This window comes from Neofelis nebulosa, chromosome 2 (genome assembly GCF_028018385.1).
Source record: "Neofelis nebulosa isolate mNeoNeb1 chromosome 2, mNeoNeb1.pri, whole genome shotgun sequence".
NCBI classification, from domain to species: Eukaryota; Metazoa; Chordata; class Mammalia; order Carnivora; family Felidae; genus Neofelis; species Neofelis nebulosa.
In genome coordinates, this window is record NC_080783.1 from 31019491 (window position 1) to 31038468 (window position 18978).

The following is an 18978-nucleotide window of genomic DNA, read 5'->3' on the forward strand; positions in this document are numbered from 1 at the left end:
TAATCCTCTTCTGAAATGTGTCTGGGAAAATGAACTGAAGTCAAGTTTTTCATTAGCATGAGCTTCTGATATAAAGAAAACATCTTACCTTCCACTCAGAGATGAAAAGAAAGGCACTACATGTATTCCCAAGGGGCCTCCTTCCCCAGAAATCTCCACTGTTCTTGTCATATCACTGGGGCAGGGAAAAAAAAAAAAAGAAGCATATTATAAAAAAAAACACAACTACTGTAAATTCAACAGCAGAGAGGAAATCAAAAGAGTATATGATTTGCTGGTATTTTCACGAGATACAGGAAATAAAAATGTTTAAGACTATCTGATTTCTATTTTTTTTCCCCAGAAGAGAAACAAATGGAAATAACGACCCACAAAAATAACTTCCTATTTAAGTTAATCTGCATAAATCAACATATTTAAAAGGATGTACACAAAAATGAAATTTCTCCCCATTGAGACACACTTGAAATTACTCTACAGATGATAAAATACATGGAATTAAGCCTATCTATGCTTAAGCATAAAGTAGGCTCCTCTCTCCAGAACAGGAAAATTGAAATAAAATATGTATTTATCAGAAAAAGCACAGAATTACATTTTACAACAGTGAAGCCACAGTTGGTAATACATATGGGCATGTTCAGAGCATTATAAATCAAAACTTACACTTGCCTTTCAGTAAGGCATCAGTTGTATTCAATGGAACAATTCTAAATTTTCACCTCCTACTTTTTTCAGAGGTAGAAAAAGAAGTTGTAAAGCCTGGGGAAAATGTATTATAGAAAGAAATAGAAAGCCTGACCCGCCTAACCTACTCCAGATTAAGGAGAGGATGAGCTAGAAACATTAATGGATTGTGTGTATGACTGAAATACACAAGACATTGGGAAACTTTGAGTAATAAAGAGCGGAACTAACAAGTTTTTATGAAGATGAAAAATAATAACCGTGAACAATTATTGGCTCCTTTAATCCCACAGACAGAAAATAAAATTGCCAGAGGAAAAATGATAAAGTTGAAGCAAACATCCCTGTTACGGAAATTGTAAGCAGGTCTCTATTGTTTCCTATTTACATGAAAATGACCTGAAACTGGATGTCAGATTAAGAGCTACAGCTGTTACAAATGCTTTTCTGTTCCAAATTGAAAATGGTGAAATTTTGGCTCCTTGCTAGAAAGTTGAGAACAGCATAAGAAAGTAAAATGCCTGATGAATTCACTCTGCATTTAGTGCTCTCTGAATTATCAGCAATCTAAAATAAATACATTAAATATATTCTCATCAGTGGACTAGGCTTATTTTTAATGTGTTTCTATTGCAAACTTATTATCATTAGGAACTGTAAAAAAGAGCATGTCAGTTTCTAGCATTTGTGGAATATGATGGACTTTCAATCTGATAATAAATTTCAAATGAGTTTTGCTCAGATATTGCTGATATATTCAAAACTTGTTCAGTCAAGCAGGTTATATCACAGGCCTCGAGAAAAAGTTAAAAATAAAACAAATCTTAGAGTGATAATATCATGGGATAAAATAGATTCTTCTTGATACTTTCAGTGTGAGAATACAGATATTATATGGATACACATATATATGAAATACTATATGTAGGTATACATTATATGCTCTGAATATAAAATATCTACTGGGAAGAGAAAGTTGTATAGCTTTTAATGGACCACAAAGCAACAATTTTTATGTAATAACCGATTTATAGTTCATTCGTAGGTATTTGAGGAAGGGTAAACCCAAAGTAGTAACACTCTAGGGTAATGGTACTGTTCTAAAGACTTTTAGAAACAAAGACAAAAATCTCATTTAACCATTAAAACTTTTCTTATCTCTACCTTTACTATGTATTTGTATAGTTTTGCACTTAGAACATAACACAAATCTTTCCTAACAAATGTATTAAATATCCATGTGCTAATAGACAGCACTCATATGTATTATATTGAGGCTTTTGGAATGTAAGTGTTTAGTATAGAGTTCAAAATTTCAGCTTAATAATTTCTAGGATGGCTTTATGATTTTTCTTATCTATTTTGCAAACATTTCTTTACCTGGCTCAAAACCCCTCCTGTAAAACATAATAAATATTACGTATTATGCTGATACCTACTCCTTAGGAACTAACAATCCTCTATTTTTACACTCACTTAATAAAGTTAATCTTATAATTTGTTAAAGCAATCAATCTTGTTTCAAAACACTACAACCATTTTGGAGATGCAGTTTAAAGGTTCATTTATACTTTATAAGTTTCTCGTTTTCGATATCTCAGAATAAGCCCATGCTATCTATATACACAAGAGTCACAATAATTTGGCAAGAAGGATATGTGACAAATGTTAAACTACTATCGTAAAAATATTATCCCAGAAAAAAAAAAGCATAAAAGACTTTTGGTTTTGTAGACTGTAATATTCAGGAAGTTATAGAGAATTAAATATTATTTAATATTTCAAGTCATTATAAGTTTTATACGTACCATGTTTTGCCATGCTCTTCATAAAATGCTATCCATTATTCCAAGACGGAAAGAAAAGCTTTTGAAAAAGGAAGCCTGACAGATGAGTCCATATATTTTTATTTATTTTAAAAGTGCGGAACAAAACTATTGTGTTACATGTACCTGCTGGAGTTCTGCAGAATTCTCTGTATATGCACCTTTCATGAAAGATAAACACAGCAACTAGGGATAGACACAATTATTTGAATTCTAATCTCAGAAAGTGAGATTTTACTACGACGTGGAAATGTGCTATTAATGCCATTTGTTTAGGCAAAGCACAGAGTAGGGTTCAGGGACCAGCAAGCAGAAAGCGTATACATTAATTTACGTTTTGGAGGCAGATTGAGAACGGAAAATTTAGAGAACGAGGTGGAGAGGATATTCTAGCAGTGGAAAGAAAAAGGAACTGGCAGCTTCTTGTGAAAAACAGATTCAAAATGAAACGGGGGTAAAGGGTAAAAAATTACACCGAGAAAAGCTAAAAGTTGCATTCGGATCTAAACAGCTAACTTTATACAACTTTCTAAAGACATACTAAAACCAAAGCGGACAGTCACAGAACATTCAAGCCAATAGTATTAATCAAGCTAAATGTTCTAAGATCCAACCACCGCAGTGATTCAAGTAATTGCTGGGAACCTGTTATTAGCTAAGATGTTAGGACAAAAGTCTGGGTGAAGGTACAGAATAAGAGGTCAAAAGTGAGCCTGTCATGAGCAGCTACCCTGCAGGAACTCAGTGGCAAGTGCTCTATGTCGTTCCATCCAGAAGAAACACATGAAGCTTGAGGAAAGAATACAAGAGCTGCAGACAGGTCCAATTCCTCACACAAGGCAAACGGGCAGCATTTTTAACATTGAGATTATTCAACTCAGTCACAGGCCACTCACTTAAGGTCAGGGAGAGACAGGACTGAGTGTAGGTAGTGGGGGATATCTTGCTTTGGAGGGAAATCATGACTAACTCATGAAAGTAGAGAGAGAAAGTGTATCTTAGTGGAGGCTTTGAGCCAGATGTCTGAGTAAATCATTTAAACTGAGACCAAAAGTATTAGTTTTCTCATTTGGACTATAAGGAAATAAAGATAAATTCCTAATAGAATGGTTGGTTTAAGAAAAATTAGAGAACATAACATATACATCATATACACAGTACCTGGCATATACAAAAGGTTCAATAAGTATCAGCTGTTAGGATGATTATTAAAACTTTTTGAGGGAATAAGTTTATGGGTTAAAAGGAAATTATCTCAAACTTTCCATTTTTTTCTCAACTGATTTCTTCAGTGAGACTTTTATTTTTAAAGTTTATCTATTTTGAGAAAGAAAGAGAGAGAATAATGCTTGTGTACAAGCAGAGGAGGGGCAGAGAGAGAGAATCCCAAGCAGGCCCTGCATTGTCAGCATGAAGCCTGACACTTGATCCCATGAACCCTGAGATCATGACCTGAGCTGACATTAAGAATTGGGCACTTAACCCCCTGAGCCACCCAGGTGCCCCCTCAGTGAGACTTTGAAATATTCTTAAAAAAAAAAATAATGTTTATTTATTTTTGAGAGAGACAGAGAGAGACAGAGTGTGAGCGGGGTAGGGGCAGAGAGAGAGGGAGACACAGAATCCAAAGCAGGCTCCAGGCTCCGAGCTTCCAGCACAGAGCTGGACCTGGGGATCAAACTCACAAACTGCGAGATCATGACCTGAGCCCAAGTCGGATGCTTAACCGACTGAGCCACCCAGGCGCCCCGACTTTGAAAATATTCTTAAGTACTGCAGGAGTGAGGAACACATTTCCTTCATGATGACTGGTGCCATAGACAAGATGATGGGCAATAAATGCGTAGAAGGTATTAGCCAGTGTTCTTTAGGCACTAAAGCACAGGTCTGCCATACAGAACAGTATTAGAGATGAAGTGAAGACAGCAAGACCTCCCAGAAGAGTTTGTTGGTGGCATGGAAGTCTGCTTGGTCATGATGTCTTGTTGGTGAAAATATACTGAGTAAATCACTTATTTTGTTGTTGATGGTGGTGGGATTCATTTAATATACCTGAATTCAATGTATATATTTATTGAGTAGTAGTTCCAATGAGGATGTTCTGCAGGGAAAACACAGAGGCCAATGTCTGAGGAGTTCATAACCTAGGAGCAGGTTAAGACAGGTAATAAAGAATAATACAAAGCAATGGAATAGTAGTAGTAATTGTAGTGTATTCTCAATGATTATAAGCTATTATGTGCTAACTGCTTTCTGGCATGATAACATGTACTCCTATCAAATGTATAAACATACCGGTTCCATTTTACAGAGAAGTAAACTGATACCTAGAAAGGTAAAGTAATTGCCCAACATTACATCATGTATACAAGGTAGAGTCAGGCTTCAAACTGGAATTTATTGTATTCTATAGAGCAGGCATTTTTAACTACGTGCATGTGAGTTTCAAAGCAGAGGCACTTTCCAATGAGGCTCGGAGAAAATTAGTACAACATCAGGCAGAGAAGCGAGATCACAAAAATCTTCCTGAAGGAGGTACATTTTAGATGGGACTATGAAGGGCAAAAAGTTCTCCCATCAGAAAAAGTAGGTGAGGGGACGGAGAGGGCACGCAGATGAGAGAACACCATCTATGCAGAAAGAGTGAACCAGAATGGTTTGTGGGCACACAGACTGGTTGTGATATTAAAAGAAAAAGGCTAGTGAGCAAAGAGAAAGGAAGGAAAAGATGGGGGAGGTATTGAGAAGAGAAGGTTGAACCATCAGCTTGAGATCAAATCTCAAAGGGATAGGTCAAATTTCACACTGAAAAAAAAGCACATTTGGTTTTACAGAAAATGGAGCCAGTAAAGGTATTGGTACTAAGAAGTGGTGTGATAATTGCTGTGGTTTAGAAATATTCATCTGGCAATGATACGTGGGATCAATTAGAAAAGAGAAAGACAAGATAGAGATTGGTCCTTGAGACAGGAACTAGTAAATCACTACAATAATCTGAGAGATAGCAGGGTTTGAATAATAATTACAGGAATAAAGGATGGACACCCGGGGATAGTTCAAGGGTTTGTTGTTGTTGTAGTTACTCTTTTTGACACAGACTCTCCCAATAATTTGCCAAATGAATGGCTATCAGAGGCAAAAAATAAAACCTGATGGCCATTTTAAGCCTGGAAAAAAAAGGTAAGTCTGGAGGATGCTAACTTGGAGATGTGTCAAGGAAGAGGTTGAGATCGGGAATGAGGTAGAATTTAGAAATGAGGCGAAGGCTTTTTGCACATATTGCTTGCTATTAAAAACAAACAAACAAACAAACAAACAAACAAACAAACCAAACACCCAACAGAAACCTCTTGTCCCATCATGTTAAGATCAAGATAAATTGAGTAGCGCTTCATAAGACATACATATTGTAAGACTATTTGGATAACTCCTTCTAACAGTTAAATTTCTTTAAATAAATGTGTTAGTAATGGGTGAGCAGTTAATAGGTATGCTTATGATGTATGCAGCAATGTGTTCTAACCATTCACTGAACAAATATGCTGCTATCATGTTCCAAGACCTGTACGAAGTGTCAGGAATCCCTTGGAGGATTCCCAATTTTATATGGGAGAATGACAGTTAAAATAAACTGTAGTATGTGTGCTAACCATAACTGCAGTAGCAATTAGTATTTATCCAGCCTTTCATTTAACATTGTGCTAAGTGCAACTCCCTGTGCTAAATCTCATTTAATCTTCAAAATAACCTATATGATCATGTTACCCATTTTCCATATTAAAAAAAAAATCAAAAGGTTAAATAATTAGTCCAAAGTCACATAGGCAGTGTTCAAACTCAGGATTTAATGAAATCCAAAGGTTCAGGAATGAAGGAATGGTTTGATGAATGCTGTGTTTTAAGAAATTTTATCTAGTAGTGATAGAGGAGATCCATTAAGATAAAGAGAGATTGATATTCAAGAGAAGAGATAGTAGGTTGTTACAACAGTCTGAAAGGGAAAGAAGGTTTGAGCAGTGACTCTTGGAATTAAAACACAGGAATAGGTTCAAAACATTTGAGATGGACTCTGGAAATAATTTACTGGCTTCTATGTCACCTACGTTGAAGTGAGGCCAAAGTACTCTCCTTGGGCCAAGCTCTGTGGGATATCATGTTCTCCTTGCCCCAGGAGAATGCTGACCATGGAACGCAGCCAAAAGCAACTTCCTAATTCCTCTTCATTTGTTTCTTCATCATCCCATAGCAGCTGGAACCTATGTCCTCTCCTAAAATTATAATCTCCAAGCTTTCAGCTGCTAGCTGTGCATTCCATGCTATTAAGATCCCTCTCATTCTCCCTCTATCCTACCCAAGAGCCAGCAAGTGCTGAGAGTTTCCACTTACTCTACTTTCTGAACTTGACCCTGATTTCAGCTCATTTCTCCAAACTGGCACTCACCACATTGTTTCTCACCAGGAAATAAAACACCAAAGAATACGGGAAGATGTACATAGCAGGTAACACTGCAGTCTAAGAACTTGGAGACAAGAGTGGTGGGGGTAGACTGGGTCTCTAGAAGTTACTTAATTGCTCTAAATTGCAATTTATTAGCCTACTAAATGTGATAAGACTTTTGCAAAAATGCTGTTTTGATAATCAAATTATACGTATGCATGCATACATTTTAATTAAAGATTTTTTTCTTAATTCCTATACTCTATTCCTCTCAATTCTTTGTACCTGGAGGAAGTTTAGCTACTTTGTTCCTCTAGGCATAAATCAAACAACTGTTCACTCAACAGCATCTATCTACCTAACATTTAGCCAAGATGTTAGCAAACTTTACCAAGAGCTAACATTGAAAAAAATGAAATTAAAGGCAAATAGAAGAAGAGTATTACATTCATTATGTCCACCTCCAAAAACAATCTTATCAAGCTTCTCAAAAGACAGTGCCCAGGAGATTTCATATACCAAAATTTTAATGTTGTGCATCTCAGTAATCAAAGAAATATAATCTAAACAGGACTACTATGTCACGTGGCTATAAATTGTAAGCCTCAGGAAAGTCTGCACAGTATTTCAGTGTGATAAAGGATGATCACATATTTTTTTTAAAAAAGCTAATTCCATGTAAAATGCCTGGCAACTATTAGTGACTGGACTGAATGAAAAGAATAGGTTGAGTACATGAATGACTGTCAACCTCAGAAGCATCACCTCTGAGCGCTGAAGCCAATAATCTATCGAACATGGAATTACTTTCCCGGTACAAAATGTGAAGCAACTTAGAAAAAACGACAGTAAGAATGGTGGTTGTGGTGGTGATGATCAGCACCCCCCTCCTCATAACAGAGACGATGGTGACAATGGTAACAGTGACAGTGGGAGCCAACAGCAGCCAATACCCCTAGGGCTTACTCTGGCCCAGGCACTGTTCAAAGTGTTTTACGTACACTAAGTCATTTCATCTTCATACCAACCCTCTCAAGAAGGTTTTAATATTATTTCTGTTTACAGACTGGAAACTAAGGCAAAGGGAGATGAGTAACTCGCCTAAGCTCATAGAACTGCTAAGCAGCAAAACTGGGAGCCGAACCCATGCAGTAGCGAAGGCAGAACTAGAGATCAGTGCAGAACAATGTCAGTGTCGGGTAAGTGCGAGAGCAAAGGACTTCATATAGTGAGTTACTTACATTAAAAACATGAAAGATCCTGGGTGACGGACGGGATTCATTTCACATACATTGAGTAAAATATTGCAAGATGGTGAAAACACAATGCAAACTAATATTCAAGGAGCTAACGTCCCTGTAAAACACTCAACCAGAATGAACTCTGAAAATTCACTTTAAACTGTTGTTCAAAGGGGAAAAAAGAAATTAAGAAATCTAGGTTGCAGACGAGTTGAAAGACGTGGAGGCTCATTCATATATGTTTGTCAGGAGGCTCTCATATCATAAAAGGAAATAAAAGAATGACTAATTAATTTTAGAATTGGGAAGGTTTCACTCCACTATGCTACTTATCTTCATCTTCCCTATAAAATAAAAAAAAACAACAACTACAGATTGTGAAAGAAACAAACATCAACCTGAAATAACTAAAATACTCTGATTCACGTCAATACCTCAATGCGTCCTTGGTTTTCGGCGATGCCAGGAGTTCTGTCTGCACACCATTCATAACTTCTCCATCTTCTAAGTTCTGTGTGGAATCCTGTAGTCAAACAAACCCATGAGCATGTGGATGCTATGCATTTAGAACTGAAAATTTGAATAAAATATCTCAATGTGAGGTAGCAAATGGTTTTCCTCTAGATATATACAGTATGCTCCAATTTCTTTGAAGACTGGAAACAGGTGTTAATCTTTTCAGGGCTTTCAATGTTCTTTTCTCTCCCATTTGGTTTCTGAAATACTCAAACGGGCCATTTACACAAGCCAATATGTTAAGAGCTGTGGAATACATCATTTAGCTTCCTGCTACTCAACCATAAGCTTTTGGGACTGAGTGTTTTACATCAGCAAGGAAAAGGGGTACCAAAGGGAAGGTGCCACTGACAGGTGGTGATGTATTGGCTTTAATGTACTGTACTTGCCTGCACCCCCTGGTGACACTAAAAATATAAAGAAAGCAAAATCCGTGGAAAAAAAAAGTTGCCTGGAAAGGTCACTTCGGTCAAAAGTGTAACAGGACTGTGGCAGGAAAAGAAATCCGGAGTTCTTATTTTGTCATGAGACTTTCACTCTGAGAATGATCTTCAGCAGAGAGAAACTAAAATTAACCACTTCGTTTCTAAAATGGTAAGCACTCTTCCACTACAGAAAGGGAAAAGGGTCAGGGAAGTAGAATCCTCCAAGATAGTGGCGAAGTTGAGTTGGCTGTCACATAGGGAGAATGGATTCCAAAAAGCAAGTTGATTTAGAATCTCACTTGGAAGGCATTAGATTTCTGTGAGGCTTCTGAGCTGTACTTTAACAGAGCGGTTCTGCAGATACACCACTCTTTAGAAGCAAAGTCACAGTGTTCTTCACAGACTCAGGTTTCGCCAAAACAACAAACCACATGGAGAAAGAAAGACCGGTTGTCAACAACCACACCTGTAAACAGAACATTCATGGATCTGACAGCATCATTTCAACAACAAGGAAAGACAATATATCAGGTCAGAGGTTGGGCATAAAGGAATTAGGTTCATATCTTGAAGAAAACAAGATGTGGAGCCACAACTCCAGCAGCATGTCATTGTGAAATGAGTAAAATGTATTTCACTTTTATTTATTTATTTATCTATCTATTTATTTATTTATTTATTTTTGTTTTATTATTTTTTAAATTTATTAATTTTTGAGGCAGAGAGAGACAGAGCATGAACGGGGGAGGGTCAGAGAGAGAGGGAGACACAGAATCTGAAATAGGCTCCAGGCTCTGAGCTGTCAGCACAGAGCCTGATGTGGGGCTTGAACTCACGGACCGTGAGATCATGACCTGAGCTGAAGTTGGATGCTTAACCGACTGAGCCACTCAGTTGCCCCCGTATTTCACTTTTAGACTGAGTAGCAACATCTCACATTGGCTTGCGGGTTTTGTGGAGGACTTGGTCTACACTAGATTTTTCTTTTTCTTTCTTTCTTTCTTTTTTTTTTTTTTTAATTTGTTTTCTCTTTTCCACAGGGATAAAGAAAGGGAAGAAAATCTAAAAGGCTAAAGAACACTTTTTAGTTTAGGGCACCAAATTTTAAAAGATGAATGTCTTTGAAAGCTTTCAAACATTCATATTATTTTGAAGGGCTTGAGAGATGCTTACAGAGAAAAGAGACGGGCTGGGCAGGTTACAAAAATACTTAGGCAGACATTTCAACAAAATATTTGAACTTGTGACTATTGCACATGTCAGAACACTTGATGGCTGCATTTGTCGAAACCATACTTTCCTACCTGACCCTCTTACACAAGATGAAGTGCTATGAAGGGTAAGGACACGTCTAGTCCTCTGCCAAGTACACAACACACAGAGCTCATTTAGTGAGTGTTAACGAAGGCATGAGGTAGAATGGCATTGTATTAGTTTCCAAATGCTGTGTAATAAATTACTCCCAAATTAAATGGATTAAAAACAACAACAATTCTCTCTCATAGTTTCTGGAAATCAACTATTTAGAAGTGGCTTCGATAGGGGAATTCTGGGGCAGAATCGCTCATGAGGTTGCAACATTTTAAGATGTCAACAGGAATGCAGCCTCAAGCACTGAGAGGCTTCACTGGGGCTTTAAGACCTACTATTTTTTTTCTTATAGAAGACACATTATGATATAATTCACATAACCCTTTTATTAAAGGTTATTTAATTTATTTAAAGGTTAAAGTGTATTTATTTAAGGGTTATTAAATTAACCCTTTTAAAAAGTACAGTCTATTTTAGCTTATCCACAGAATTTTGCAATCATCACCACTATCTAATTTTAAAACAATTTCAAAACCCCAAAGAGAAACTGCATACCCATGAGCCATCACTCCTCATTCTGCCTACCCCCACTCCTGGAAATCATTAATTTAACTTCTGTCTCGAAGAATTTATGTCTTATGAACATTTTATACAGACAGAATCATAAGATATGTGGCTTTTATCACTGAGTATGAGGTTCTCAAAGTTCATTCATATTGTAGCATGTGTCAATATTTCACTGCATTTTATGGCTAAATAATATTCCATTGTATCAATATACCACGTTTTGTTTACCCATTCATCACTCGATGGGCATTTGGGTTATTTCCACTTTTTTTGATTATAAATAATTTTGCTATGAACATTTGAAATAATGTTCACTTGTGAAATAATGTGGCTAAGAACCACAAGTTCTTGTGTGCATATGTGTTTTCATTTCTCTTTGATATATACGTAGGGGTAGAATTCCCGAGTCATATGGTAACTCTGTTAAACATTTTGAGGAACTGCTATACTATTTCCAAAGTGTTGCACAATTTTACATCCCTATTGGCAATAGATGAGGATTCCAATTTCTCTCAGTCCTCGCCTTTTTGCACTTTTTATTTTTCTTTCTTAAATTTGAGCTATCGTAGTGTGTGTGAAGTGGTTTTTATTTTGCACGTCCCCAATGGCTAATGATTTGCATTTCTCTACAATGACCAATGATGCTGAGCATCTTCCCATGTGATTATTGGACATCTGTACCTTTTCTTTGAAGAAATATCTAAATATTTATCCTTTTATTACTGAATTTTAAGCGTTCTTTAAATATTCTGTACACAGATTCTTTAGATACATGATTTGCCGATATTTCTTCCCATTCTGTGGGAGACATTTCTTGAAATTTCTCAATGTGCCCTTTGAAGCACAAAAGTTTTTAATTTTAATGAAGTTCAAGTTATCTTTTCTTTTTTCCTATTGTTGCTAGTGCTTTTTGGCGTTGTATCAAAGAAACATTGCCTACTACAAGGTCACAAAGATTCATTCCTATATATTCTTCTAAGAGTTTTTTTTTTTAATGTTTGTTTATTTTTGAGAGGGAGAGAGAGAGGGGGAGAGAGTGAGCACACACGTGTGTAGGGAGGATCAGAGAGACAGTCTTAAGCAGGTCCCACAGAGTCAGAGCAGAGTCCAATGCGGGGCTGGATCTTACGAACTGTGAGATCATGACCTGAGCCAAAATCAAGAGTTAGACGCTTAACTAAATGAGCCACCCAGGAGACCCTCTTCTAAGAGTTTTATAATGTTAGCTGTTGTATTTGGGCATATAACATTTTGAGTTAATTTCTGTATGCAGTGTGAGGTAGGGGTCCAACCTCAGTCCTTGCATATTTAGCTGTGACTGCACCATCGGTTCAAAACACTATTCTTTTGCCATTGAGTTGTCTTAACATCCTTATCAGAACCCAACTGAGCAAAACTGTAAAAGGGTTCATTTCTGTACTCTCAGTCATATTCCATTGATCTATACTTGTGTTACAGTCTTGATTATCTGTTGTATACGAAGTTTTGAAATCAGGAAGTCGGAGTCCTCCGTATTTGTTCTTTTCCAACTTTGTTTTGGCTATTCCGAGTCCCATGCATATTCATACAAATTTTAGATTCAGAACATCAAGTTCTGCAAGAAAAAAAAAAGCTAGCTAGATTTTGGGAAGAATCACATTGAATCTGTAGATCAATTTAGAGAGCATTAGCATCTTAATATAAATAAAGGCTTTTTCATCCATGAATGGTTAACAGTGGCTATTAATGAAAATAAATATTCTCTTTGGCTCTGTAATTCTTCATAGATATATAGCTTCGGAATGTCAAAGAAAAAATTGGGATATATGTTATAAAATTTTAATTATCTTTGCCTCTTTGTTCTCTATTTCAGGTGAAATTTTCTTATTTATCCCTTGCTAAGGTAAGAAAATAACACACTTTCTGGTTCAAATCAACATGCTACAAGTTAAAATACCTTTTTTTTTCTAGTTCTAGTTAGATGGTAAGTAAAGGTTCTATTTATGTCAACAACATATATCTGGAAATGTCAATTAGAATCTGAAAGCAATATTGGGCCAATTGCAATGTGATAATCTGCTCAAGGGTAATTCTGAACTGACTGTAGTTTTACAGCAATCGTGTCAATAACTACAGCCTTAAAAAGGCACACACACACACACACACGTTCACAGACTTCTATGTCTAAGGCAAGAGTTCTATTTTAAAAGTAGCATCAAAAACTTTTTGCTTTTCCACAGCTATCAAAAAAGGACAGTTACTATAGTTTATCGTCTCACTAACGGGCAGTGTTTGTCACTTGCCAAAATCATTTCTATATATTGCAATAACAGAATCCTTTGATATTCTCTAGAGATGGGGCAGGCGGACAGAGGCTCGGGGCTTCCTGCAAGGACACAAAGCCAATTCCGAATTGACTTCAACAACAGTGTAGGCATGCAGTGCTTCAAGACTTATAGACAACAGCAGCTTATTTTTTGACAGGGTCCAAGAGATCACCTTTTTCCAGAAATTGCAAAATATCTGACGAGCGATAATTTAAGAGCGCTTGGGCTTTTCCTTCACTAAACTGCATGGTGAAAAGTCACGAAATCACACATATCTAAAAATGAATTTTTTTCCCCTCATAGCTTATTTAAATAACCTTGAGAAAAATCTGTAGAATTTGACTTTTAAATTGGGAAGTAAAGGGGCAAAAATAGTCTGATTATGAAGAGTGAGGGGTATAAACACCTGGTGCTGAACAGCCACTAGATTTAACTTTAGACTTGAGAAATATTAATTATGTGATTTCAGATCCCCAAACTTGCCTCTAGAAATAGTCAATGGTTGGAGAAGCTCTATACTTAATTTTATTAATAAAATTATTTTCTTAATGTTAACTTAAAAAGAGAGATGTGCTCCACTGCATAGAATACAAGGGTATAAAGCAACTTCAAAATTGTTTTCGTCTCCTCCTTTTACCCACATTACAATTCTTTGCTCTCTAATAAAGTTCAGCAGGAGGTTGTGTCTGGCTGACCAGGCAGAGGCCTTGAAAGAAGCTTGTCCTTTATCTCTTTGATCAGAGCAGGGAACATATCCTATGTGGCTCTCACAACAGACAAGTTTAATTACTACAATTTTTAAAAAGTGAACATTTTTAGCAACACTTTCAGGATCACGGGAGCATTTCTGACAGCCAGAATGAGTTGGATTTAAACATCACTGCACTATTTTTAGCCTGAAAATCAACACTTACATAAATATTCCCAAACCAATTAGCAGCAGCTGGAAAGTAAAGGTGTTTACATTTAGTTAGCACTACGCTAACAACTGCAAGGGCTCACAGGCTGCATGAAAGGGGGGCCCAGCACCGGGCAGGGTCCTCCTCCCCAGGGCAAGCATGGTGTTGGCACCAGGCTATCATTTCATATCTCAGTTGGTAGAAGTCACCGATTTCATGCAGGAGAATGTTTTCGTGATGGAGCCTCATGAAGTTATACATCCCCAAATAGACTGAACACCCTTGATAAAACTTTTCGGGAAGAAAACGCTACCCAAATTCTCATTGCTTTTCCCTGGCTGACCACAGCTCTACAACAATACTAAAAACAGTTTTACAGCTCAGTTTTTCATGTCTCAGCTGAGAACGAAAATAGATGTGCCATTATCGATGGATGCCTTTGACATATAGGTGAAAATACACAGCCTTGATGTCTTCCCCCCACTCAATGCACCTTCGCCACATTTGAAACCACTTGCCCACAAAATTTTAACTGCAATTGAGTTATGTTTCAAAGCTCAGGTGCATATTATAACAATATTTGCATTCTCAAAAGCCAACTGTAAGTTTCTTTTGAAATCGCACATGAATTGTAGAATGAGAGTAATAGAAAAATTATACAGAGAAGATTTGAACGTCAGGTTACGTGCCTGATGCTCATACATAAACATAATGTAAATGGTAAAATTAAAATTCTGGGCATAATTTCAGAATATTTGTTTTTACATTTTAGAACAAGAATATCTCTGCTAAGTAAAAACAAGTTGTATTTGAGAAGCACACATATGAAATGATCATGCATTTCGGTAGTCAAGTGCTGTTATTCAAGCCTGACCTAATATACACTCTTCATGCCTTGGGCAATGCCTCACCTTGGGAAATCTCTCAGTTGGCTGCACAGATACTACCTCAAACTGTTTCACTTCTAGCAATTTCACCATGCCAGAATTCACTTTATATGCATTTTTTCTTATTTTTATTTACATATATTATATATTAAATTCTATATCCATATGTCTAGAAATTGGCAAGAATTTCAAATCAGAGATGTTGAAATGCTGTTTCAAGTTTCCTAAGAATGAGAACAATTTATTTTATTTTTAACAGTGATCCTCAAACTTTGGCATGCATTAGAATCACCAGGAGCCTTGTGAAAACAGATTATTGGGGCCCATCTGAGGTTCTGATGTCATAGGTTAGGGTAAGCCCTGTGAGTCTGCATTTCTAACAAGTTCCTGATGCTTCTAGTCAGGGAAACACACTTTGAGAAACACTGCCATATAGCGACTAGTGCAGATCTTCAGAAATCCTTGATGATATTAATTAAGCACTGGAAAGACTGGTGCTGATGAGCTAGTCTAGTCCATTCATGTTATAGCTATGGAAACTGAGACCCAGTTTATTGTGATAATGACAAAGCCAGAATCTAGGATTCTTGATTTTCAGTTCAGTCTTTTTTCTGTGTATCATAGGAAATAGCTGCTGACCTATGAATGCTGACATTATTTTTATGGATCCTTTTTTCTTTCAATGACACTAACAAAAACTCTAATAATGTCTTGGATATATTTTATCTTTTTTCAAGGTCTCGAAATATGTCATATAAAGCTAGCTCCATATTCTTGATAATCCTAAATAATTCCTTGGAAGTCCTATTTTAATTTTACACATGGACATAGCCCAAACCAAAAAGATTAAGGTCTTGTCCACAGTGAAACTTAGGATCCATGTCTCCTAAAATTTAGGTCCGTGTGTAGGCGTGTTTAACATATTTACATTGTAATGTCTCTTAGTTACAGATTTTATGCAAATAGAATGAAGAAACAGCATCCTGTCACAAAACATTAAAATACATTATTTACATGAAAAACTATCAAGTGTTTCATTATTCTGAAGATTGAGCTCTACTAATTCCATAGCTTTTAGATAAAAAGTTATTTTGGAGGAATACAATTAATTAGATCATAAATTATTAGTTCCCAAACCTTGCCTATGAGGTGGTTGTGCACTCATACACACACACTGCTAAGGCACAAGTAATGCTTGTGCCTGAATGGATACGGGATAAGACTGGATGGGATTTAAATGATTCTGAACTTCGGAAAATACACTAAAAGCCAGCCGTCTTCCAGTGGACTGTCTCCTAGAGACTGCACAGTTGGAAATGACATGCTTCCCAGGTTAAATTCCAGTGACGACACAGAGGTGGCCATACCTTGTCTTCATCTGGTTCGTGTCCAAGAGCTGTTGCGTAGTTTGCACAGGTTTAACAAAAATACATTTTAAACCAATGCATAGTAGTAAAATTAAGCTCAGCTCTCAGACAAAGGACAAAGTTCCCAATACAAGCTCTCTCAGTGCTTTGCCTAGTGACGGGACACCTAATCTCTTGGACCTCAAATTCATTATCTATAAAATGAAGACAAGATTTCTATTTCCATTCCAGATATAAAATGTCCCAGTGCTTAGTGAAGGTACGCTACAGACTAAGGCAGGTAAGCCCCCACTGAAGAAATATAAAAATTCTCCAAGAGATCAATTAAGAGTGATTATTCATTAGAACAATTGGTTTCTTGGAAAGCTTCTCCTGAGAAGCAAATTCTCATAGAAATATATAATTTTATACTTTCTTAACATACTGATTCTAAATAACTTTTGAGGAACAATTGTATGGCATGAGGTGAAGCATACTTGAAATAAACCCTCCCCTCTCTACCTCATTATCTTATATTCTATGCTCTTTTCTTGGATATTTCCTTTCCTTCTCATTGTTAATAATTAGCACAGTTAGAATTCATTGTTACAATTTCCCAGTATTCAGACTGAGGTTTGAGAAGACAAATGGAATTTTTTTAATAGTTTTTTTTTTTTAATGTATTTTACCTGCTGGGGTTGTTGGTAATTTTTGCTTGTGTGATTCTGGTAGGAATTTATAAAGTGGCCTTGATAAAGGCCTGATACACTTGATATCAGGCAGTCAAAATCCAGTATGAATTTAAAGAGCTGGGGGATCTGTCTTGTTTGTGGGATCTGGGTAGAATAGACATACTGACCAATCTCATCGAGGTATTAAATGATAACCACCATTGATGTCAGGATCAGCATGTCACCTGCTCTGATCTTTCCACAGAAGGCCAACACCGATGCATGGCTGTGTCCCAAGCAAACGTGTTCAATGAAAGGCTGCTTTAAAATCTTTAGAAATGCGGAAGTTCAGAAATTCAACAAGGAGATTCTGCAACCGCTATTTTAATATCCGTTGTTCTTACACCCAACACATTTCACAAAGTGCTGAATGAAAAGTGGAAAATACATGTATTTTTTTCCAATACAACACTGACACAACGTACTTACTTATTTTAAAAAAAAATTTTTTTTTAACGTTTATTTATTTTTGAGACAGAGAGAGACAGAGTATGAACGGGGGAGGGGCAGAGAGAGAGGGAGACACAGAATCGCAAGCAGGCTCCAGGCTCTGAGCCGTCAGCCCAGAGCCTGACGCGGGGCTCAAACTCACGGACCGCGAGATCGTGACCTGAGTCGAAGTCGGACGCTCAACCGACTGAGCCACCCAGGTGCCCCACAAATGTACTTATAACATGATCCCCTTTGGTTTATAATTAGATTATTGCCCCCACCCAAGTTAAAGCTAATTTTCCCTAGTTTTCTATATTATTAACCACTGCAAAACCACTTGAGCTTAATGCTGAGGTACAAGATAATGCTGTATGGGACTGAAAGGGTGTCAATACCGAACAACACAGCACCCTCTCCCATAAGGGTCTGCTTGAGATCACGCTCCCACCGTAAAACATACACTCAAAGGTGCTGTCAACATCTGCTTCTCTCCCATTTAATCCATTTAAACTGTACCATCTTCTCAAATATTTAGAATACAGAACTGTCAAAGTGGACAGTTTGATGCCATTGGGGCCTCATGTGTGTCTACAAACCATCACCCAAAGCTGGCAAATATAAAAAGACTTAAGGAAGTTGGGATAATTCAGCAATTACAAAAAAAAAAAATCCCACCTTAATCGTTTTCATTTTGCTGGCTTAAATATATTTCAATCAGGTATGACTCGGGTAAACGTACAATGTGCTTTTAGGCAAAGCTATACAAATTCCAGGTTTGGTTGGGAGAGGGTAAAGATAAAAGGACACGTTATTAAAAGAATAATTTTCATTTCCATGTGCATTTTGCTCTTGCTTGCACAGGCACACTTCCCTGCTGGGCTTCACTATGAAAATCTTCGCTATGAAAATGGGATACAGGATATTTTGAATCCATAGACTAAGTCCATAAAGACTTGTTTCAGGAAGGAAAAAAAAAAAATAGCACGAGGAATTATGTGTGTGATTAGCTGAGTGGTAACTTTCAAAAATATTTTTAAAAGAAAGTCAAAAGTGTTGAAAAACCCTTTATAATTATCAGATGGGGTACCAAGTTTACAACCCATCTTCATTCATGTTCAAGGACATATAAAAAGTCTTTCTTTTTCTTAATGATTATTTATTTTTGAGAGAAAATGGGTGTGCGAGTAGGGAAGGAGCAGGGAGAGGAGACAGAGGATCCAAAGCAGGCTGTGCTGACAAAAGACAGCCTGATGTAGGGCTCAAACTCACAAACCCCGAGATCATGACCTGAGCCAGTCAGATGCTTAAGAGTCTGAGCCAACCAGGCACCCCCAAAACACTCCTTATGGCCTCCATCCTGTAGGCA

The 18978-nt window shown here is 36.9% G+C and overlaps 1 protein-coding gene across 4 annotated transcripts in view; it reads right to left on the reverse strand.

The window, feature by feature from the left end:
• PARD3B (par-3 family cell polarity regulator beta) overlaps positions 1-18978 on the reverse strand; it is a 1004898-nt gene that overhangs the window by 458191 nt on the left and 527729 nt on the right. For 3 of the 4 annotated variants that reach the window (XM_058707885.1, XM_058707904.1, XM_058707895.1), the window contains exons 5-6: positions 8627-8715; positions 89-175 (exon numbers count right to left, since the gene is read on the reverse strand). In XM_058707885.1, coding sequence (XP_058563868.1) covers positions 89-175; positions 8627-8715 — 176 coding nt within the window. The remainder of the gene's footprint in view (positions 1-88; positions 176-8626; positions 8716-18978) is intronic. The other variant, XM_058707913.1, reaches the window with a different exon arrangement.